Source organism: Hyaena hyaena, unplaced genomic scaffold (assembly GCF_003009895.1).
Source record: "Hyaena hyaena isolate Hyena2069 unplaced genomic scaffold, ASM300989v1 scaffold_6, whole genome shotgun sequence".
Lineage (NCBI taxonomy): Eukaryota > Metazoa > Chordata > Mammalia > Carnivora > Hyaenidae > Hyaena > Hyaena hyaena.
The window spans coordinates 3,670,099-3,690,250 of NW_024080638.1; the positions used below are offsets into that span (position 1 = coordinate 3,670,099).

The window sequence follows — 20,152 nt, forward strand, 5'->3', positions numbered from 1 at the left end:
ACAACGTGGAAAATGAAATACTTCTATTATCCTATACAAATGAGTTTCTCCTATTTGGGGACATGACGTTTCTATTCTCTCCGTCCCCCAAGATGAAAACGGTCTTCCCCTTGTTTTTGCTCATATTTCATATTAAACTATTCACTGGTTAGTTCTGTCGTGCAATACAGTTCCAATCCCCTGCACAGTATCTAATTAATCCCATGACTCGGTTTGTGGCCTACATCAAACACTTACTAAGCACTTGGTAAATGCTAGGATCTGAAGACGAGAGGATTCTGTCACTGCCCATACGGAAGTCACAGTTTAAAGGGAGAGAGGGTCACACAATATACCACAGGAGATCGAGAAGCACAGGGGGGCACCTCCACGAAAACGTCAGACGCGAGAAGCAGCGCGCAACACAAATCCACTTTAGTTAACAGCAGTCACACGTTAACTGATCCGCTTTATTTGGTGTATTAATTGGTTCAGCTGTACTGTCCACTCCTGCAAGGAATCCGGAGGCTGGTAAATGTGCCACCCAGGGAGCAACACGTCTTCCCGGCATGCTGCGTGCCGCAGAGACCCCGGACCGCGCAGGTGGCAAGTCTGCGGGAAGAGAACTTAAGGGCAAAGGTGATCACGCCACACTCCACTCCCCGGTTTCCTGCAGCAGGGAGAGTTTGCACGCTCGGGGGTCCTCTTCCTCAGGACATCCCCTGAGGACGCGCCTGGTTCCGTGCTCCCTTCCGTCCCCCACCCCGAGTGAGTCCTCCGAACGCTCACCTGCACCCCGCTGCGAGGACCCGCAAGCAGCGGTGCTCTGCCCTCGCCTCCTCAGTCACGCGCAGCCAGCCTTCCGGAGCACGCCCGGGGCTGCGCACACGCCTCTCTCTGTCCGCGGCTCTCCAGCCTTCCGGACGCGAACTGGGCCTCCGGGCCGCGGGACGCCCGGGAGTAGTGATGGAAAGGGGTCGGAGGGACAACCGGTGAAACGGCAATGTGCGTGTGAAGCAGATGGGACACACCACCGGCGGCGCGTGAGTGACGTCACGAGGCGGAGAAGTTGTGGCCGGCCTTCTCCGTAGCCCAGACAAGGTGGAGGTAGGGAGCTGCGCCGCCCCTCCACCTCTGTCCCTCTGCCCTGCCGCCCACACTACTGTATTCGAGTCCCGCTTTGACGTCGGACTCCAAAGCACCCTACTGAGAAGCGTCAGTGGCTGGGTCTACGGGGCCAGGAGAGCAGCGCGCGTGCGCACGCCGTGGGCCGCGCGCCGGAAGTACGCCCTCCTCCGGGGCCTGCGAAGAGGAAGTGCTGGGGTCCCGGAGAGCGGGGGTTAGTGGCGACTGTGGTCGCCATGGCTACCGAGCCGGAGGCAGCGGAACCTGCAGTGCCTTCGCTCGTGGATCGTTACTTCACTCGGTGGTACAAAGCCGGTAAGAGGGGGATGGTGTCGGTTTGTGTTCGGCCGCATTGGCCTGAGGCTGTAGGGACGGTGGTGACAGATGATAAGCCGCGCGCAATTACCCCGGCGCTTCCTCCCCACGTCTGGAGGAACTGGATCTCTCTGTTCCCTTCTAGGCGGAAGGAATGGCAATTGCAGACTCGGAGTCCTGAAATACAACCGGACGCACTCTGGGGATGGCGACGTAGCGCGAGTTCAAGGGTGGGTCGCTTGCGGGAAGATAGTAGTAGTCTAAGATGAGATCCCCACCAAAGAAGGCAGGGGCTTGAGTGCTTTCGCCGGATTCGACGGGCTCAATCCTATATTAGTGGGCATACACACAATGATTTAAGTGATCAGATCGAAAACTATAGTAGAGGCAGGGATGGAGAGAAGAGGTGGGTTCGAATAGAGGCATAGGAAGCAGAACCTAACAGTTTTCCTAAAAGTTGCCAGTATCATACACGTGCCAGTTGGAAGTAGATACCGTGTTGTACTGCGTTGTGTACCCAGTAAATATCGGTGGTGGGAGCATCCTTGAGGACTCTTCTCTAGGCCCCACTTGCTCCCTTTCATTCAGGGATAATAGGTGTACTCATTTTTAAAAAAATATTGTGGTATTTAATTTAGGCAAATGTACGGTGACTTACTGTCCCAGTTTATCGAAAACTGAGGGGTTTCCCAGAATCTGAGACTTTTAGAGCTAACATCGAGACCTCCCTGGGTAAATCAGAAAGAGTTGGTCACCCTAAAATTAACCAACAAAATGTATGCTGTCGTATTATACAAAGAATGCGTCGCTAATGGCACTTTTTCTAATAGAAATAATGAGTATACTCATTTTAAATATATTTTTTTAATGTTCATTTTTGAGAGAGAAAGGGAATGAGTAGGGGGAAGCAGAGAGTGAAGGAGACACAGAATCGGAAGCAGGCTCTAGGCTGTGAGCCGTCAGAACAGAGTCCAACAGGGGGCTGGAACCCACAAACCCTGAGATCATGAGCTGAGCCAAAGTCAGATGCTCAACCCACTGAGCCACTCAGGCACCCCTAAGTGTACTCATTTTAAAGTGAGGATGGAGCAAAGAGTTAATAATCACTTTAATATTGAATGAATGATCCCATCTGGGCCAGGTCCCTTTAAATAATTTACAGGAAGCCTTTATGTATATCTTTTTGAGTAATGAAGAGATACCAAACTCTGAGTTCAATCTTCAGAATTATCTGTATGAACCAAAGAAAGTACGCACAGTGGCAGTAAATGCTGACCCAACAACCAACAGATTCATTCATTCTTCTAGATGTCAAAGGCAAACCTTGTGAGGACCACTGTATACTACAGCACTCCAACCGGTAAGCAAATTAGGAATTTTAAATTATAAAAAGTTTCTGGTATTGCAGCCTGGTATGGTCTTGGATTGAACAAATGGTCATTAAATGATTATCTAACACTGTGTTGAAATGGCATTTATTTGAAGAATTGGGCTGACAAGATTGAGCCTTTCAGTGTCTACTCCAAACAGACTTGATTACCCAAACATCCCAATGGAGGACCTTAAGGAGAGGGCGTGCCTGCCTTCTCATCTACCTCAGTGCTACCTAATGACTCTAAGCTAAGAGTAGCTCTAAGTCACTGAGCTACCTCAGTGACTTCTAATGCTCTTCCTTTTCCTGGGCAGGAAATTCAGTCTCACTCCTCCTCTTTTATTATTGCATTCCTGTCTATAGTTAAGCTCCAGCAGTAGCCAGAGGAAAATGGGGGGAAACGATACTTTGAGTAGCAGTGTAGTATGAGGAAGAAGTCTTCCAAGCAATAACATAGCACCACATTTTTGCTCCTTACAGAATATGTGTCATCACATTGGCAGAATCTCATCCAGTTCTTCAAAGTGGAAAAACAATCAAAAGCATTTCCTATCAAATCAGCACCAACTGTAGTAGACTTCAGAACAAGGTCTCTGGCAAATGTAAGCGGGTATGTTCCTGTAATTCTCTACTTAAATCTTCAGTGTCATAGTAGTGATAGATCCAGTCAGTCTTGGAATCCAGTGATCTGTGCTCAGCGTACTTCCCTGACAGTTTGATGTGCTGATTTTAAGAATACTTTAATCTTAAAGAAATTCTTAGACCAAAAAATGGGTATTTCAGGAGGAAAAGGATTTGTCGTACTTTTGGTTCTGTGCCACTGTTCCCGTCATTCCCGGGGTGGAGGATGGAGAAGGCAGACCTCTGAAAGGACAACCTTAATACCAATAAACAAGGTTTTATGTCTCTTCTAGTTTTATTAAGCCAGCATCTTGAGTTCTATAAAACTTAGGTGACCAACTCTTCTTTACCATGTATTTTCAAATGTAAATTAAAAAAATATATATATATCCTGAAGTAGTAAAAAAAATTAATGTGAGAACAAAATAACTATTTGCTCCTCACCAGTTTCCATTCTTTCATCTTTGCCGATTTAATACATATCTAGTCACCTGTAGCACCACACAGTGCTCAGTTGTACATAGTGTTCTCTCTGCCCTCCACAACTCTAGGCAGGATGGACACATTTTATTAAAAGAGAGCATCACACCAAGGACAATTCAGGGACATACAGAAGTATCCTGAAATAACTACAGGATAGGAAAGTTTCAGTGGATGATTTAGCTCCTTCATTTTCTGACTTGATGCTAAGAGTTTCTGCTAATTACCCTCACTGTTCTAGGAGACCCTTTATACTCCCCTTTGTAGGCCTGAAATCCCCTAATAATGTACCTTACAAGTATTGATTTTTCCTTGCTCAGGAAGCACATGGACTTAGAAAAGCATGAACCTTTCTTAAAAAATAAAGTCTACAAATTACAAGTATAATAGCTAGTGCTTGTAAGGTTGCTATGATAAATCTTTGTCCAAAATAGTAGCAATGTTTTTACTTTCAATGAACAGAGAAGGTCCTATATGTGGAACCCACTACAGATAAGATGTGATTGAATCTTAGCACTGCCAATCATTCTCCCAAGGGAGGTGATAAAAAGGGGCCAAACATTTCTGCCCTTTTAATACAGACCCAGTGATGGATACACCCTCAGGGACAAATCCCCAGCCCCTCCTCCCAAAATTGAGGAGTCATACTGACTAGTATTTTGAAATGAAGTACCCACATACAGTGGACTAAAGCCAATGGGGTAGCATCTGCATGCTATCCAATGTTTTGAGTGGTAGAGAGGTCACAGAGAATAGCATCTTGACCTCAAATACCCATGTTCACTTTAGGAAAAATTTCTGGGAAAAAAAGTGAGCAACACATGAGACAAGCATGCATGGGTTTCCCGTGAGTTTCCTTGTAGACATTGGTCAGAACCTCCTGCAAACACATCCATATAGTAGAGTATGTGAAACGATACGCATGCCTAGCATTCAAACAGATGAATGTCAAAATGTAGTATTCGGGGTTATAGGGTATACTATTCTAATGGGTAAACTATTCTTATTTGCTATTTAAAACTTTCTATTTTTCTAAATTTTCCTTAAGCTCTTTTTAATTAGAAAAATATCACCACTTCAAAAAGTTAATAATGAACCCTAATAAAGAAGTTTATTTAGTAAGTTCTAATATAAAAAAAAGTTAGGATCTCAATGAAAATAACTGTATAATATTGCTGTCATATTGTCATGTTGAATTTTACATTATTGCTTATTGGTGGATTTTCTTACACTTTTGGAATCTTTATATGTAACCATAATGTACCTTTCTCATTTAAAGATGATAAGATATATTCTTAATCTTTAAACTACCTGTTACTTCATGTGTCTTAGTCTGCTCTTTCCCCTAGAGCCTGTGATTCTAGCACCCCGTAATAGGCACTTACATAAATGTTTGCATAAAAAAATAGTTTTTCTGTACTAAAGTCATTTTTACTTAAAACACTAGCCCCAGGAATCTATTCTATCATAGCACTGAGGGCTGCCTCTCAAGGGAAAGTGAACACATACACCATTTAATGACTTCTTCCCTTTTATTACCAGGGGGCACAGTTTCTAACAGAGCTTGCACCTCTGTGTAAGATTTACTGCTCAGATGGAGAAGAATACACCATATCTAGGTGAGTTACTTTTTAACCACGACTTAGGAGAAACAAAGAGGTAATATTTTTCTTTAAAACAATTTTTTTTTTAAATAGCTGTGTTAGAGGACGGTTGATGGAAGTGAATGAAAACATTCTCCATGAGCCATCTATTCTTCAAGAGAAGGTAAAGCAGGGAGGAAAAAGTATGATCCCGTCCACACGCATTTTATCTGATTGTACACATCTGACAGTAGTAAATATTCTATTGCCTTTCTAGCCATCCACTGAAGGCTACATTGCAGTTGTGTTGCCCAAATTTGAAGAAAGCAGAAGCATAACAGATGGGTTACTGACACAAAAACAGTATGAAGAAGTCGTGGTGAAGCGCATTCATGCCACGACAGCTGCGTCCTGAGGACCGCGAAGTAGGGACACAGCACGGCGTGCGCACGCCTCCCTGGCCCGAGCCAGCAGCTCACGGAACCAGCACATGTGAAGATGCTTCACACCCGGTCATCCACACATGCCTGATCTCAAAATTAACCCACGTTTCTGCCTTTGTCTTGCGTAACAAGCCTCTGTTCCTGCTTTGTCCTCTGTCCTGCCCGTGTACTCACTCTGTTCTCCTTTTGCTTTTATGTAACAACTGTCAAGCAAGGGATGTTTTTTTTGTTTTTGTTTTTTGATTAAAAACAAACAAAAGCACTTTGAGGAAAATTTGGACAAGACAGCTGCTTGAAGTAGTAGAGTAAAAATAATTGGCCCATCATCCGATAACCCATTGGTAAATACTACTGCATTTTGACATGGTTTTGTTTGAATGTTATGGCATGGTTATTGTTTTTGCCTGGATTTTCCCTCAGTTTGAAGTTAAAAAAAATTGGGCCTTTTTTACTGAATCTGTTTCTGAGTGACACTACCAAAAATGCTAGTGCCACCCCTTCAGCCCCAGCTCCCTTTAGGTCATCGGGGAGAAGCAGAGTGTAGACTATACGCCCTCTGCCCCTTCCACCACTGGGGTGGCCTGCAACGAAGCTGTGTGTAACACCGAGGCTTCCTAAATGAGGGAATGAGGAAAAGGCTTGGGAAGGGCCTTCCTCCCACGGAAGTGATGTGATGCAGTGTTGTAGTCGCTCAGCCTCACACTCGAGCGACAGGGTAGCCACCCTAGGAGTTGCTGTAATCCAAAGACACACATGCCTTGGATGGAACAAAAACTTTCACATCATCTTAACTAAAAACAAAACTGATTAATTTGTGTACTTATTTACAGTGAATTTCAAATAAAAGGACTTTATAAATTGTTATTTTTTCTTCAGTGCTGCAATATGTGTATATTTAAATATCTCTGTAAATAAAACAGAAGATTTAAAACAAGAAATCACCTTACTTGTAAATTCCTTTGGTTTTCTATCCTCTTACGCTGTTGAAGTCATAAGTCATCCCTTCCTCACCCCTACCTGAACTTAGCAGAATATTCTCATTTCAGGTATGTTAAAGTATTCTGTAAATCTATACGTTATTTTTGATTCACAAGAAAAACTTCTTGAGTGCCAACATGACTATCCCCTAAATATATGCACCAGACATAATATAGGTAGTAACTTTACAAACACCTACATTGATGGTGCTATGAGCCGAAAATGTAAGCACAAACCAGCAGATCCCCATTTTGAGTAGCTGGAGACACTATAAAACAAAGATACTAAAGACAGTAAATAGACAATAATATATATGTGTGTGTGTGTGTGTATATATGTTACTGTCTATTTGTATGTATGTGTATATATATATATATATATATATATATATATATTTTACATATAACATTACCTCACACTGCTTTCCCATTACTTCTATTGTAATTTTAAAGAATATTTTTGTTTCAGGGACTAAAATGCATGCTTGATAATTTTTTTTTTTTTTGCATGCTTGATAATTTTTATAAAAAGTATTTTATCTAGGTCATTGACCAAGCTGAATGTATCCTATTTTCTCCTAAAGGCTGATGGTAAGTTCAAGTTTCCTTCAATAAAATAGTAGCTAATTGATGGTACTGTGGTTCTTCAGGATCTTGTGAATATTGATTGTGATGGATGACCCAGATAACAATATCAGACAAGCTTATATAACTACCATTTGGCAACTGACATGTCCTATCAGATTTTGAAATAAATTTCAAAGCATTGGCATTTTATTAGCACTATTCAAAATTTTGAGCCAAAACAAAGTTACCTCTACTAGAAGGACAGAACATATAAATTAGATCCTTCAATGAAAGCCCACCCCAAACAAAAACAAGAAAAGCTTTAAACCCTAAATTAAAAAGACATAAGATGTTTATTTTATAATGAACATTCCAAAGGCACATATACAAAATGAACGATTATTCAGAATTTATTTTAAAACATCTCGGTTCTTCCATTGTCAGTACAGAAAAGGATAGTTCAAAGACTATTTTCTTATACCAGTGAGATAGGCTTAGGATGCCAGCTAATATTGAAGGTAGACAGGCCAGCTACGGTGGAAGGAGAAGTGAAAGCCGTCTCCTAGTGAGTTCCTATAGGATTCTGTGGAGTGAGCTCCATGACCCTAGTTTGGGAATGGGGGAGGGACACATGCAGCACAAGAAACGGTCTGTGCTAATGAAATGCGTGTTAGAGAACAAACGTGCTCGTAGCATGAATAATCTATGACAGAACAGCAAAGAGGCCAGTCACAATTGGTGCACAGAACAACTGAAGAAGAGTCCACAGATTTAAGGAAACCCCTGCGTTTACCCAGTCAACTATATATTTTCTGTTGAAAATTAGTGTTCTAGATGGTAAGCATAAATAAAAAAAGAAAAGAAGAAATCAGGTATTTTATGCCAAAGCTGAGCACATATTCAAAATAGATTCTTTGGATTAAACTGTCATTAAGACTGTATATTTGGTTTGACTTCCAAGAATGTTGTTAGTGGCAATGTGCCATTTTAAATTCACGCTGCAATTAGGAATCTAGGAACTACCATGGCATTTATTAGTTGTCCAAAAGCTTCACAATCACTTTCATGATCAGAAAATAAAGTGAGATTTCATTACTGTCTTTTTTATAAAATTGTTGAATTTCTGAAAATATAAAGGATCATTTGCTTTCTAAAAATATCAGCTTTACCACATGCAGTTCCAAAGATCTGACCCCAAAAGCTTCTCAAGTTTTACCATCCACAGAGTCTTTATTTGTAACTGACGCCCATCTGTTGTTTTCCATCTGAAGCTGGAAAGAAGACAATTAGTTTCTCATTTGCTTTTAAAATAAAAATTGCAAAATTAAATAGTAACTATTTCTTTTGCATTTTCCTTGAAACTAGCTTTAAAATGTGATTTTCAGATTTACCTTCTTCAGCAATTTATAGCAAAGTGAGAGAAGTTGGACCAAAATAGCCATCATGGATCTTGTCTTTGTAATACACTTATCAACCTATAATGACAGAAGCAGGCAAATCAGCTTCTACAAGGAGTACTTCAAATGGCTGTGTCACTGATTTAGTTTTAAACTGATAACATTTTGTCGCTATGGGAATCTAAAGGATCTCAAAAGGAATATGGATTAGGGAACGTGAGCTGACTGGAGGCCCCAGAACACAAGTGCAGGGTTGTCATCAGGACTCATGCCTATTTCATGGAGCCCCAAGGAAGAATGGACGGAAAATCAATCAGTTCTATTTCGAGCTGTTTAGGCACTTTTTAACACACTCCAAATAGTGGCAGTGAACCCCCTACTTTGTAACTTCTGGCACTCTGCTTTGTTGGCCTAAGCTTAAATTCCCTAAGACAAACAGCAGGAGACCCTACTGTGAGGAATCTGTTCCCTGGTTAGACATGTGATGACATGAGGATTTAAGGGTAAGCTGCTCAGTGTTGTGGAATTAAATATGTCCAAAAAGCCAATTTAGTGAACCTACTGCTCCCCAGAGTCTGTTATAACTACAGATGATAAAAGATTCTTGGAATCAAAGCCTGAAAAATGGAAGTAAACTGCCCTTCTGTAGGTAATCACACTCTCTCTGAAGAAAAAGGGGCTAGAAGCAAACCTGGTTAAGTGTGAAAGTTTCTCAAGTGTCTCCCTGAATAACCCACTCTTCCTTTTACCTTTAGAAACACTTGATTTTGCAAAGGTGTCTTAGTTATTGTCTGGAGCTGGTGGCATAAAGGAATTAGCTTGTTTATTTCCAGGAGAAGCATAAGCTTGTCATCATCTTTCAGCTGAAAAATAATTCAGGAAGTTATAATAACAAGAATCATCACCTTTTAAACCTTAAATACCCTTATACCTTAATAATATACTCCCCCAAAGTGGGTATTCACGACATTACCATTAGCACCAAGCAGGCAGACCTGTTGCATTACCTGTTTTGAGAAAACTTGTACACTTGAAGCAAGCTTTAAGCCTTCTTCAGCAAAAACCTAGTGGAAAGGAAAAGTATCACTACTTAGATGTATATCTTATGGATAGTTCATAAGAAATATACTCATGGCTAATTGTCATATATGTCATAGAACTCCTAAAGTTTTTCTTCTACGCAAGAAACACAAGTGTTCAACTGTATTCAGAAGGAGATTTTCCAGATCTGATGCTGAATCAATCCCTGGAAACCTCCAGATGCTCTGGAGGGTCATTAAGACCCATGATACTTAACGATACAAATTATATCCAGGCTCCCAGAAGGATCTGGAGCTCATCTCATAATACCCCAACTATAAAAGGGTGATGAATTGTAGATCAAAAGGGTTAGGAGTTCCCTACTTCCAGCTAAGCAAGATAAAATTTGTCACCTGTACACATTCCTTAACCAGCCATTTGAGAGAACCAGTTCAGATCAGTTCTTGCATATTCACCATGCATTTTATAATTTAGTGAGAACAGGATGATGGCAAAGAACAGTGAAAAATCAGGCTGGACAGACAAGATGAGGAATATTTTAGAATGATTATTTTTAAACAGTAACATCATGTTTCAGAATAAGAGACACCAGGGGACAAAAAGGTGGGAGACTTAGCATTAGGTGGCAGCAGTAAGAAAGATGAGAACAGAGCAAATGTGAGGGTGGTTTGTGAAGAAAAGTAACAAGCCTTGGTAATGAATTAAATAAAGAACATGAAGGAGGAGGCAATACCTTCGGGGTTAACCTTAACCCTCTATCCAGCATCCTGAGAACCTTGCTATTGTTGGACAAACTGATCTCAAGGGCAAAAATCCTTTACTCCCTTCCTTATCTTTTAAAAGGGAAACCAGTGAGTTTTATACCTAGATTCTAACCAAACAGAACAACTCACTTACCCATACCGTTCCTCCTTATCCCACATTACCACTTTCTGTTTACATCTCTTCCCTTCTGGCCCACAAACCTCTCAGGGGCAAGATCCAGGTCTGTCTCTTAGAGTATCATGATTTTACAGCCAACTTAAAGCTGATGACTCTCAAATCCCTCTCTCCATTCTTGAATGATCCTGACACCAGTCTTTTATATACTACTTGAACAAAACAAAATGCTTGATTTCCAACCTCTAAGTCTGGTTTTCTCCCTCAGTGTTCCCTAGCTAAGTAAATGACACTATCATTTGCCCTGTTAGTCAAACCAAAAACCTTTTAAAACCAAAGTCAGATCCTGCCACTCAGGATCAAAACCCTCAATGGGTTTTCCATCATACTTGGGGGAAAAAAGTCAAGGTTCTTCCAGTGGCTACAGAGATGTCATACCTTACCACTTTCCTTCTGGCTCACTCCATTGCGTCCACATTTGCCTCCATATTATTCTTCAGACCCCTACAGCCTACCCCAACATCTCAGGGCCTTTGCACTTGCTCTGTTTGCCTGAAATATTCTACCCCTAGATAACTATCCCGCTCACTTTCTCGCTTTATTAATTACTCAAATGTTACCCCCTTAGAGGTCTTTTCTTGCCACCTTCCTATCACTTCTCTCTTTTTATCTTTCATTATTCTATCTCTGAATGCCTATATATGGACACTGTGTACTTAACTCTCTACCGTCTACCTCCTCCCACAAGAATGTAAGCTGCGGGGCAGCAGTGGTTTTGTTTTCTCTTTTCTCCAAAGAGTGCTTACCCCCAGGAACTGACGCACAGTACTAGCTCAATAAATACTTGATCAACATTTCATGTCCACCACAGTTAGTAGACATTCAGTAGACATTGGTTTAATGAATAAGCTCACACAGGGAGAAGGTGACAAGTGGATCTTTTGCAGTGAAATGTTCTCTGTGGTATTGTAGGACTTCAAATGGATATGACCCAAACTGAACAGACCAAATCCAGAATTTATTACAACTAGTTTAAAGGAAATAGTTCACTTATCGTCAACTTTACAAAAAAGAAAAGAAAAGAAAAGAAAAATATTTTCTTTGAATCTTCTGACTCTGATCACCTTCCCAAGTTGAAATCCCTTTCCTGAAGAGGCTCAGTTGGCAGCAATGGGAATGCCAATGGAAATAATCAAAGGTGATAGATAAAGTGATAGAAATTCACATTTCAAATGCAAGAATGCCCTTGGTTCCAGAAAAGCAACAAACTAATGTGAGAGTTAGGGAAAGTAAACTTGCAACCGCTTGCCAATCTAAAGCCTCTACCTGAAGGAGGAGAGTTCGGGATGGGGCTACGTGGAGTTGCATAGATACACAGGGGCACAAGAGTGCGTGTGAGTATGTCTATCTTTTCCTAAATGCTTGAACTCAGCAGGAATGTGGAAGGAAAGAAGGAAACTGTACCAAGAACTCTTTGTCTCAAACCTATGACAAAGGCTTTCTCATGTGTTGTTCTCATTTAATCAATATCATTCAACCAATCCATTCATTAAGAGGCCAAAAAGCCTTTCTGGCATTCAGGAAAGCGTGCAGGATATGCATCTGCTGACAAAATATTTTCACTTACTTGGGAAAACCTAGAACTTACTGTGATTGCACATACTGACTGTCAGCAAAGCCCATTCTGCTATATCCCTATAATATGTGAGGTTTACTCAACAAGATAACCAAAAATGCCCCACAAAATGCTACTGCAAGCCCTCTACGTTTTCACTTTTCTCTATACATGTGTGTGCACACATAGGCACACAAACATGACATGGTAGATCATTTAGAAAACTAGTTATTACCCACTTTTAGCCCAGAATGAAATTAGTAGCATAAAATGGAAATAAAACATACCTCGAGTTGATGAATTAAAGCCTGGGAAGTTTTCAGTGGCCCCTCTCCTCTGAAATAAAATGAATTATCAAGGAGGTCTAAGAAAAAGTTATTGCCTGAAATTTGGTTGTATAATATAACACTTTTAGAGCATTTTGTGTATTAATAATTTTAAAGAATAATATTGAATAGACTAATAATACTGTGACTTTATTCTTAAACAACTTTAATATTTAACTATTATTTCTTATGACACGTTAACATTCTTCAGTGAACTTTATATATATTAATTTTATAATGTAAAAGAATTTAACACTGACAAGTAATATTTAAATTTTATTTTTCCTTTTTAACCTTTTTCATTTTGCTTCATAAGTTAAATACACAAGATCTGACAATATGTCTTAACCAAAAGGCCTTTGTTATATAATGGGAAAATGATCACACCAAAACTTGAAAAAATTCTAATTTTTAATTCTAAAACTTTGACAAGGCATGCCATTTAAGTTTCAATACTGAGTATATAAAATAGTCATAATAATATTTGTGCTACCACTGTCATCAGATTAGGGAACATCAGATTGGAAACTACCAAGAAGAACCTAGACCTCTACGAATGAAAAGAAGAAATCTATTAACCAATTCTGCCCTTAACATCTATAAGATGTGAACAAATTATTCTTGTTCTCTGATAAACCATTGTGCTGATCAAATAATAGTATGAGGCAGAAACCTCTTAAAAACCTGTAAGGCACTTGTAAGTTTGAAATTTTTTTAAACTATAAGGTATCAGAAAACCTTAAATATATAAATTATCAAGAAATAAAGGTGCCTGACTGGCTGAGTTGGAGAGCGTACAACTCTTGATGTCAAGATTGTAAATTTGAACCTCATATTGGGTGTAGAGATTACTGAAAAATCTTTAAAATCATCAAGAAATATGAATTATCATCTATAAATTATTAAGAAATTCTGTAACTTGTTAGGACAACAATAGCTTGAAGAAAAGCTATAGAATTACCCAGGAAAAGAATAAAACTGGATCCTGTGAAGGCTAACAGATGGGTCTCAGAAACAAGCAACTACATGAAGTTGGTGAGCCACAGGTATTAAAGGAAAACAAAACAAAACAAAAATTTGTTGAGGAAAAATAAATATACTGATAGTGTGGGCATAAAGGAAAGCCAGTTTGAGACTTTACCACAGATAAATCACTAAGATGTGTCAAAATGGCACCAGGTGTTACCCATTATGGAAAACCCATTTTCTTTCCCTGAACTCAGCATTCCTGTCTAACCATGACATCTAGTAACAAGTCCCAATCCACAGAGCTTTTAGTTATCTCTACCCCTCATAATACAGCCCCTCATGCTTCCCACTCTCCATGGGATGCATGTCATCCACTATCCTGACTCTGAAACAAAAGATGCTGACCATAGCATCTTGGAATATCCTGCAACAAGAAAAAAGAAATAAAAGAGGCAGTTAAAATCTTAACAAAGGGGGCCGGTCGGTTGAGTGTCTGACTCTTAATTTTGGCTCAGGTCAAAGACTGAGCCCCACATCTGGCCTGCTTAAAATTCTCTCCCTCTCTCCCTCCCAAGCTTATGCAAATACCTTCTCTCAAAAAAAAAAAAAATATATATATATATATATACATATATTAAAAACCTTAAAAAAGTTCTGATGAGTCCTGTTAGGATGATTTTATGCATCAAACTACATTCACTTAGTAATAAAGATATTTCTCTAGTTTTCACCAGTCCAAAAAAAAAAAAAAAAAAGGATTTTTGTTTAAAGATCTGCTGATTTTTATCACCATGAGGAAACTAGCATGATTGCAGCCAAACATCAAGATCTTTGTTATCTCTGCTAATCTGTGCATATTTGGTGTGGGCAAACCGAAGGAGTTCCATTGTACTTTCTTCTGCAAACTTGACTCATCTGATTTTTAAAAGACAGGAACTGAGAAAAAAAGGCCAATTGTGTTAGGAAGACTCAATCCAGGAGAAGCTTGCTAAAAAATAATTAAGAACAAAAGAAGGAAACCACCAAAGAGGAAAGGTCACCAAAGCTGGAAAATATGGTAAAGTATTAACAGATAACTGCTAAACAGGCAAAATTACTCAACTCCTATCATTTCTCCCTCACCTTCCAGAATTCTCTATCTTGAAAAGCTAGAAGATTTCATCAAGAGGAAAATGAATGTTTCTTCCTCACTCCTGATCTTCCTTCCATACGAAGGACTTCACTAGCATAATATGCCTCACTTGTCTCGGCTCTCCAACTTATTCCATCTTGTAGAAATGTGTGGACTTTTACTTGGTTTTTCAGTCTTTTTGGTGACTTTGCAAAAATAAGTTGGACATGTAGCCCTTTCCTTTCTCCTTTTTCGCTTGGAAGTAAAGATGCCTCTGGGAGACAACTGTTCTTCCAAGTGTTCAAAGAGACACATTCTGTCCCTATGAAGTAAAATTTTTTAATTCTAGAGATCATTTTTTAAAACCTACTCGCTTGTGGATATAAACGACATTATCCAATAATAGCTTTATCAATATAAGTGTTACTGGCCCCTACCTGCCTATTCTTTTGCTTATTTTTTGGTTTTGTTCAGAACTTGGGTGGAAAAAAGGTTGCTGTTTATTGAACCCCAATGTCCACAGAGTTGTGGAGATCCTAACTATTTTAATTGAGCTTAAGCCTCCAGACCAAATGGATTACATTCCAGAATACTGTAACAGCTTATAGGTGTAACCCACCACTGATAATATTTTCAAAATCAAAATGAGTAGGGGAAGACTCAAACATTTCCCAGGTTTCCAAAAATAAAAGACAGATTTCAGAAAATTCATGAAAAGTTTGAAGTCATTCCTTGAGAAAATTATAGAACAGATTATTGAGCAGATGACTAATGAATGTTTAGCAACAGGAAATTACTATACTGTATGTACAGATTGTTGTGGAAGATTGTGGAATGTGGTCAACGTGGACTCCAATGAGGCATTTGATCAAGAGTCTTATAATGTGGACAAGGCAGAGAAGGTAGGCTTGTAGCAGTAAAGTTGGGAAATAACTCTGCTATATAATGAAGACTGATTCCTGGAGATTTCGCACCCCACTGAGGTGGTAGGCCTCACGGTTTTATTCTTTGATCTGTATTATATAATCAAGTATCAATCGGTTACATAAAGAGTTAAAAGGCATGTTTTCTAAACTTATTGATGCTGGCTAGGAGAGACAGATATAAAGAAGGACAAAAAGCAGAATGCAAAATTACTTCAAAATTATGAAAAGGACACAAACCTGAAAGAGGATATCTTCTAAATCTAAATCCTAATTAAATAAATGTCTTATTGTTGCATTCACTTAATTATCATAAGAACTTATGGTCTCTTTTTTTTAACCATATATTGGAAATTGACTTTAACCTGTCAATGATTTAACATGAGCTTTTCTTTACACTGGATACTATTAAATTCATTTAAAAGGATCAAAACATCACTATATTTACCTAGTAAATAAATACAGAGAATAGGCCATACTGGACATGTTCCGCCCATTTCGAACAATCTCATTTTCCTGATCCTCCCATTTCTTGATCTCACAGTTGGCATCAGAGGTAAGCAAACCGAGCTTAAGTCCAAGCTTTGCTATCTTGGCTTGCTCCTATAAAATACACGTTTTCATCACCACAATATTGTCATCATTGATGTAAGTGGAAGTTTAGAACTAAGACTGTTAAAAAGAAAAGGTCTTACCTCAGAGTCAGGCTTGTCTGCCTTTAATGATTTCAGGTTTGCATTACTCTTCTGTGACAATGAAAAGATTAAGACATCTTAAAAACCAGTGCAGTTATGGCAAGGAAATACAATAGTAACAGAAAGCATAGCAAAGCATAGCAAAGCATCTGTAATAAAATGTTAACATTTTCAGAACATGCTTACACTATTTTAAAGTAAGTTGAAACAAACTAATTGCTAACACTCTCCTAGCATGTGGGTTCAGCTTTGAACAGGTGGTTAGTTAGAAAGCGGGGGCCAGGGAAAGCAGATCATGCCCCAGAAGGACTTAAGGGCCTGCACAGCCTTGTCAGAGTCCAGTTGGTATACCTCCAAACATTCCTGGCCCCTCTGCTGAGTTATTCTTATGAAATGATGTCATAAAATTAGCCACTATATGTAACTTTCTATATGCTCTTATTGTTACGATTCTGGAGTTCAGTTCCTTTATCCAATTTATCCTGTGAAAACTAATTTCGGCCCCCAAGTGCCATTGACATCCCAGTTCCTAATCCTCTACCCCAGGTCATATAGGAGATTATACTTAGAATTTAGTACTTCATATTTGAATCAACATGCTTGATGGGCCCTATTTTTGAAACAGCAAGTTTGTTTCTATGTAAGCTATATGGAACTCAGAATACAGTTCCCCTAGGGGCGCCTGGGTGGCTTAGTCGGTTAAGCGTCCGACTTTCGCTTAGGTCATGATCTCGCGGTTCATGGGTTCGGGCCCCGCGTCGGGCTCTGTGCTGACTGCCAGCTCGGAGCCTGGAGCCTGTTTCGGAGTCTGTGACTGCCTCTCTCTCTGACTCTCCCCTGCTCACGCTGTCTCTCTCTCTCCTAGAAATAAATAAAACATTAAAAATAAAAAAAAAAAAAAAAGAATATAGTTCCCCTAAAGTGAAAATATTGTAGTTAGGTTATCAGGCTAGCCCACAGACGCCTATTTACATAAAGAATAGAAACCACTACCAATAGCAATGTTTCTTTATAACACATATGCAGAAGCTCTCAGGAGATAGTAGCCTAGGTGGGCCATTTCCCTCACTCTGAAGTCTGGTAGGAGCTCCCCTAGTCGGGCAGGGAGTTCCAGAATGGCGGGGGCTAGTGAACAGAAAGATGCAGGAGAGGCTGGGAGTCTTTTTTTTTTTTTTCTTTTAACATTTACTTAAACTATAAACACACACACATACACACATTGAGTAGATGTACACAAAGTATAAACTGTAACATAATAAAACAAAATACCCTAAATCCTTTAGCTTAAAAGTCAGATCATCATAATACTTTTGAGGTATATTTGTACCTCCTCGTTTTTTCCCTTATTATTCCCACGACTTGATCCTTCTGACCAGCTATTCTGCCAGGAGTTTCACTGCGGAACACAAGAGCCTCAGCTTTCCCCTTTAGTTTTCTGTTTCATGGTTATATTTGCTCATTTAACACAACCCTTTTGAGACTTTCTAATGTGCTTACAACAGAAGAAATAGGACAGAAATGAAAACAGGGAAACTATAAAGTTGCACACATGTATAAATACAAGCTGCCTCTTACGTTCACTGGAAAATACAGATGATCTGTGATCTCTCTGACTGGCCCTTCCTTGTACAGTTACATCATCCATATCTTCCTCCCTAGTCTGGTAGCCTCTAAAGCAATTGATAGAGCATTTTAAAAAGAATGTCCTGCAAGTTTTTAGGTTTTATTTTATTCAGAATTTTACACCCTGTCTTATTCTTTTAAATTTAGTTGTGTTTTTATTATTTTTATTTTTGCTTTTACAAATTATTATTACTAAAGTGTTTAATGAAGACTGAAAGGGAACTGCCTGAAAAGTTACAGAAACCATCTTAATGTATGTAACCAAGCTGGCCACCTAGTGACACTATTTTAGAATGCAGTCAGATGCATCCGTTTCAAACATATAATTTGAATTCCGAATAAAACATTCCAAAATGAACAAAACTCTTCTACTTACCATTGGCCTTGGAAGTGAAAGGTAGCCATACTTCTCTCCTACAAATAACACATACAGCTTAAAACAAATTTTCTATTAGCATATTTTTATTACTCACATTTAATTTTTAAAATATTATTAAGTAGGAATGTTAGTACATTAGTTTTGATAAATTAGTCTATTAATTAAATGTATTTCAGAAACAAAATTGTAATTTGACTGATGAACATGAAGACTGTCAACAGTTGTATCCCTACAGTACCTGGTTGGACAATCTCTACCTCCCCCAATGTAATGGTGAAAAGGCTAAATATCTCAGTGATGATTACTTATATTGACAACAAGCTTCATTCATAGTGAAATTGTTTATAGTAGCCTGCTTCTAATGAAGCCAGATTCTTCTTTTATCAGTATGAGTTATCAGTGCTTGCTTCCTTTTCTGTGAGTATCAAAACAAATCACTTACAGTTCCCTTCATAAAGTATTCTTCTAGTCAGAAAGCAACTCTAGTGCATAAGATAGGAAGATGAAATAAACCAAAGGGCAGTCTCTTAGCTGTGAATTAACACATGGCAGGAAGCACAGGAACTACAGAAAGCTAGGTACTGTATAATGCCCACTTCATCCCCGTGCTTTTCTCTTTCAAACCTCTGGATCATGTATACAGTCAGACTGCAATGGATGGTAGATTTTTTTTTAAAGCTTAGTTTGTTATATATGAGGAAAGAATTTATAAGATTTGAATTTCTTGATTTCAAGGAATGCAAGTTTTGTTCAGCTGTAATATATTAGGTAGAACCATGTGAAATTGCTGATATTCAACCACTTTGAAATACAAAAACAGCAATTTCATATAGTTTCACCTGACAAAAGTAAATACAATGTCAGAGTACTAAGTCACACGCTTTCTTATACAACCATTACATGAACAGGGTGAGCCTGTTCATAACATATTTACGTCTTTTTCCAGAACTGTGCTGTTGAATATGGAATCCACTAGACACTGACTAGTGAGCAACTGAAACACAACCAGTCTGAATGGAGGTGTGCTTTAAATACAAAATACATATTGAAGGGCCACCTGGGTGGCTCAGTCGGTTAGGTGTCTGACTGGGGCTCAGGTCATGATCTCACAGTTTGTGAGTTCAAGCCCTGCTTTGGGCTCTGCACTGGATCCTCTCTCTCTGCCCCTCCCCTGCTTTCGTGTGTGCTCTCACTCTCTCTCTCTCAAAAATAAACATCTTCAAAAATTAATAAAATACATATTGGATTTTGAAGACTTAATATAAAGGGAAAATATAAAAGACCTCATTAATACTTTTTAAGTACTAATGATAAATGGAAACAGTATTTTGGATACATTGGATTACATCAAAAATATTAAAATGAATTTCACCTGTTTCTTTTTAAAAATTTTCTTGTACCTCCTATAAAATTTTAAGTTGCATATGTGGCTCACGTTATATTGAACAGTGCTGATCATTATGGGTCAGCCATTGGTACTCGGGAATAGTTTTAAGATTCACATATTTTCTTTGTAATGTCAGAATTGTAAGGGAATTTTATTAATGATTTTCTGTTCTCAAAATTGTGAGAGAAAAATAAAACTTGGAGAAGACATTATTCATGCCTTGTCTCCTAGCCCTGATATAAACAGTGCCTGACTTAGGTATGAAAAGAAGACTTTAAGTCACTTCTATTAGAACCTCAAAATTCACCATTTATCTTAATATAAAGCCCAAATCCTGCCCATGAT

General features: G+C 39.0%; 3 protein-coding genes across 3 annotated transcripts in view; 1 reads left to right on the top strand and 2 right to left on the bottom strand.

The window, feature by feature from the left end:
- The window catches only part of ELP1 (elongator acetyltransferase complex subunit 1), a 58,899-nt gene extending 57,714 nt beyond the window's left edge, over window positions 1-1,185 (bottom strand). Inside the window, exon 1 of the mRNA XM_039240047.1 lies at window positions 769-1,185. The gene's annotated coding sequence lies outside the window, so the exon portion shown is untranslated. The remainder of the gene's footprint in view (window positions 1-768) is intronic.
- A 34-nt stretch (window positions 1,186-1,219) lies between these two features.
- ABITRAM (actin binding transcription modulator) lies at window positions 1,220-6,782 on the top strand. The gene is made up of 6 exons (XM_039240055.1): window positions 1,220-1,419; window positions 2,728-2,779; window positions 3,272-3,401; window positions 5,435-5,511; window positions 5,590-5,659; window positions 5,753-6,782. Exons 1-6 carry the CDS (start codon window positions 1,341-1,343, stop codon window positions 5,888-5,890), a joined length of 546 nt encoding a protein of 181 aa, XP_039095986.1. The 5' UTR covers window positions 1,220-1,340; the 3' UTR covers window positions 5,891-6,782.
- Window positions 6,783-7,856: 1,074 nt separating this feature from the next.
- Window positions 7,857-20,152, bottom strand: part of CTNNAL1 (catenin alpha like 1) — a 57,794-nt gene continuing 45,498 nt past the window's right edge. The window contains exons 12-19 of the mRNA XM_039240739.1: window positions 18,418-18,455; window positions 16,419-16,469; window positions 16,172-16,326; window positions 12,682-12,730; window positions 9,867-9,923; window positions 9,609-9,722; window positions 8,854-8,937; window positions 7,857-8,733 (exon numbers count right to left, since the gene is read on the bottom strand). Coding sequence (XP_039096670.1) covers window positions 8,668-8,733; window positions 8,854-8,937; window positions 9,609-9,722; window positions 9,867-9,923; window positions 12,682-12,730; window positions 16,172-16,326; window positions 16,419-16,469; window positions 18,418-18,455 — 614 coding nt within the window. The 3' untranslated portion in view covers window positions 7,857-8,667. The remainder of the gene's footprint in view (window positions 8,734-8,853; window positions 8,938-9,608; window positions 9,723-9,866; window positions 9,924-12,681; window positions 12,731-16,171; window positions 16,327-16,418; window positions 16,470-18,417; window positions 18,456-20,152) is intronic.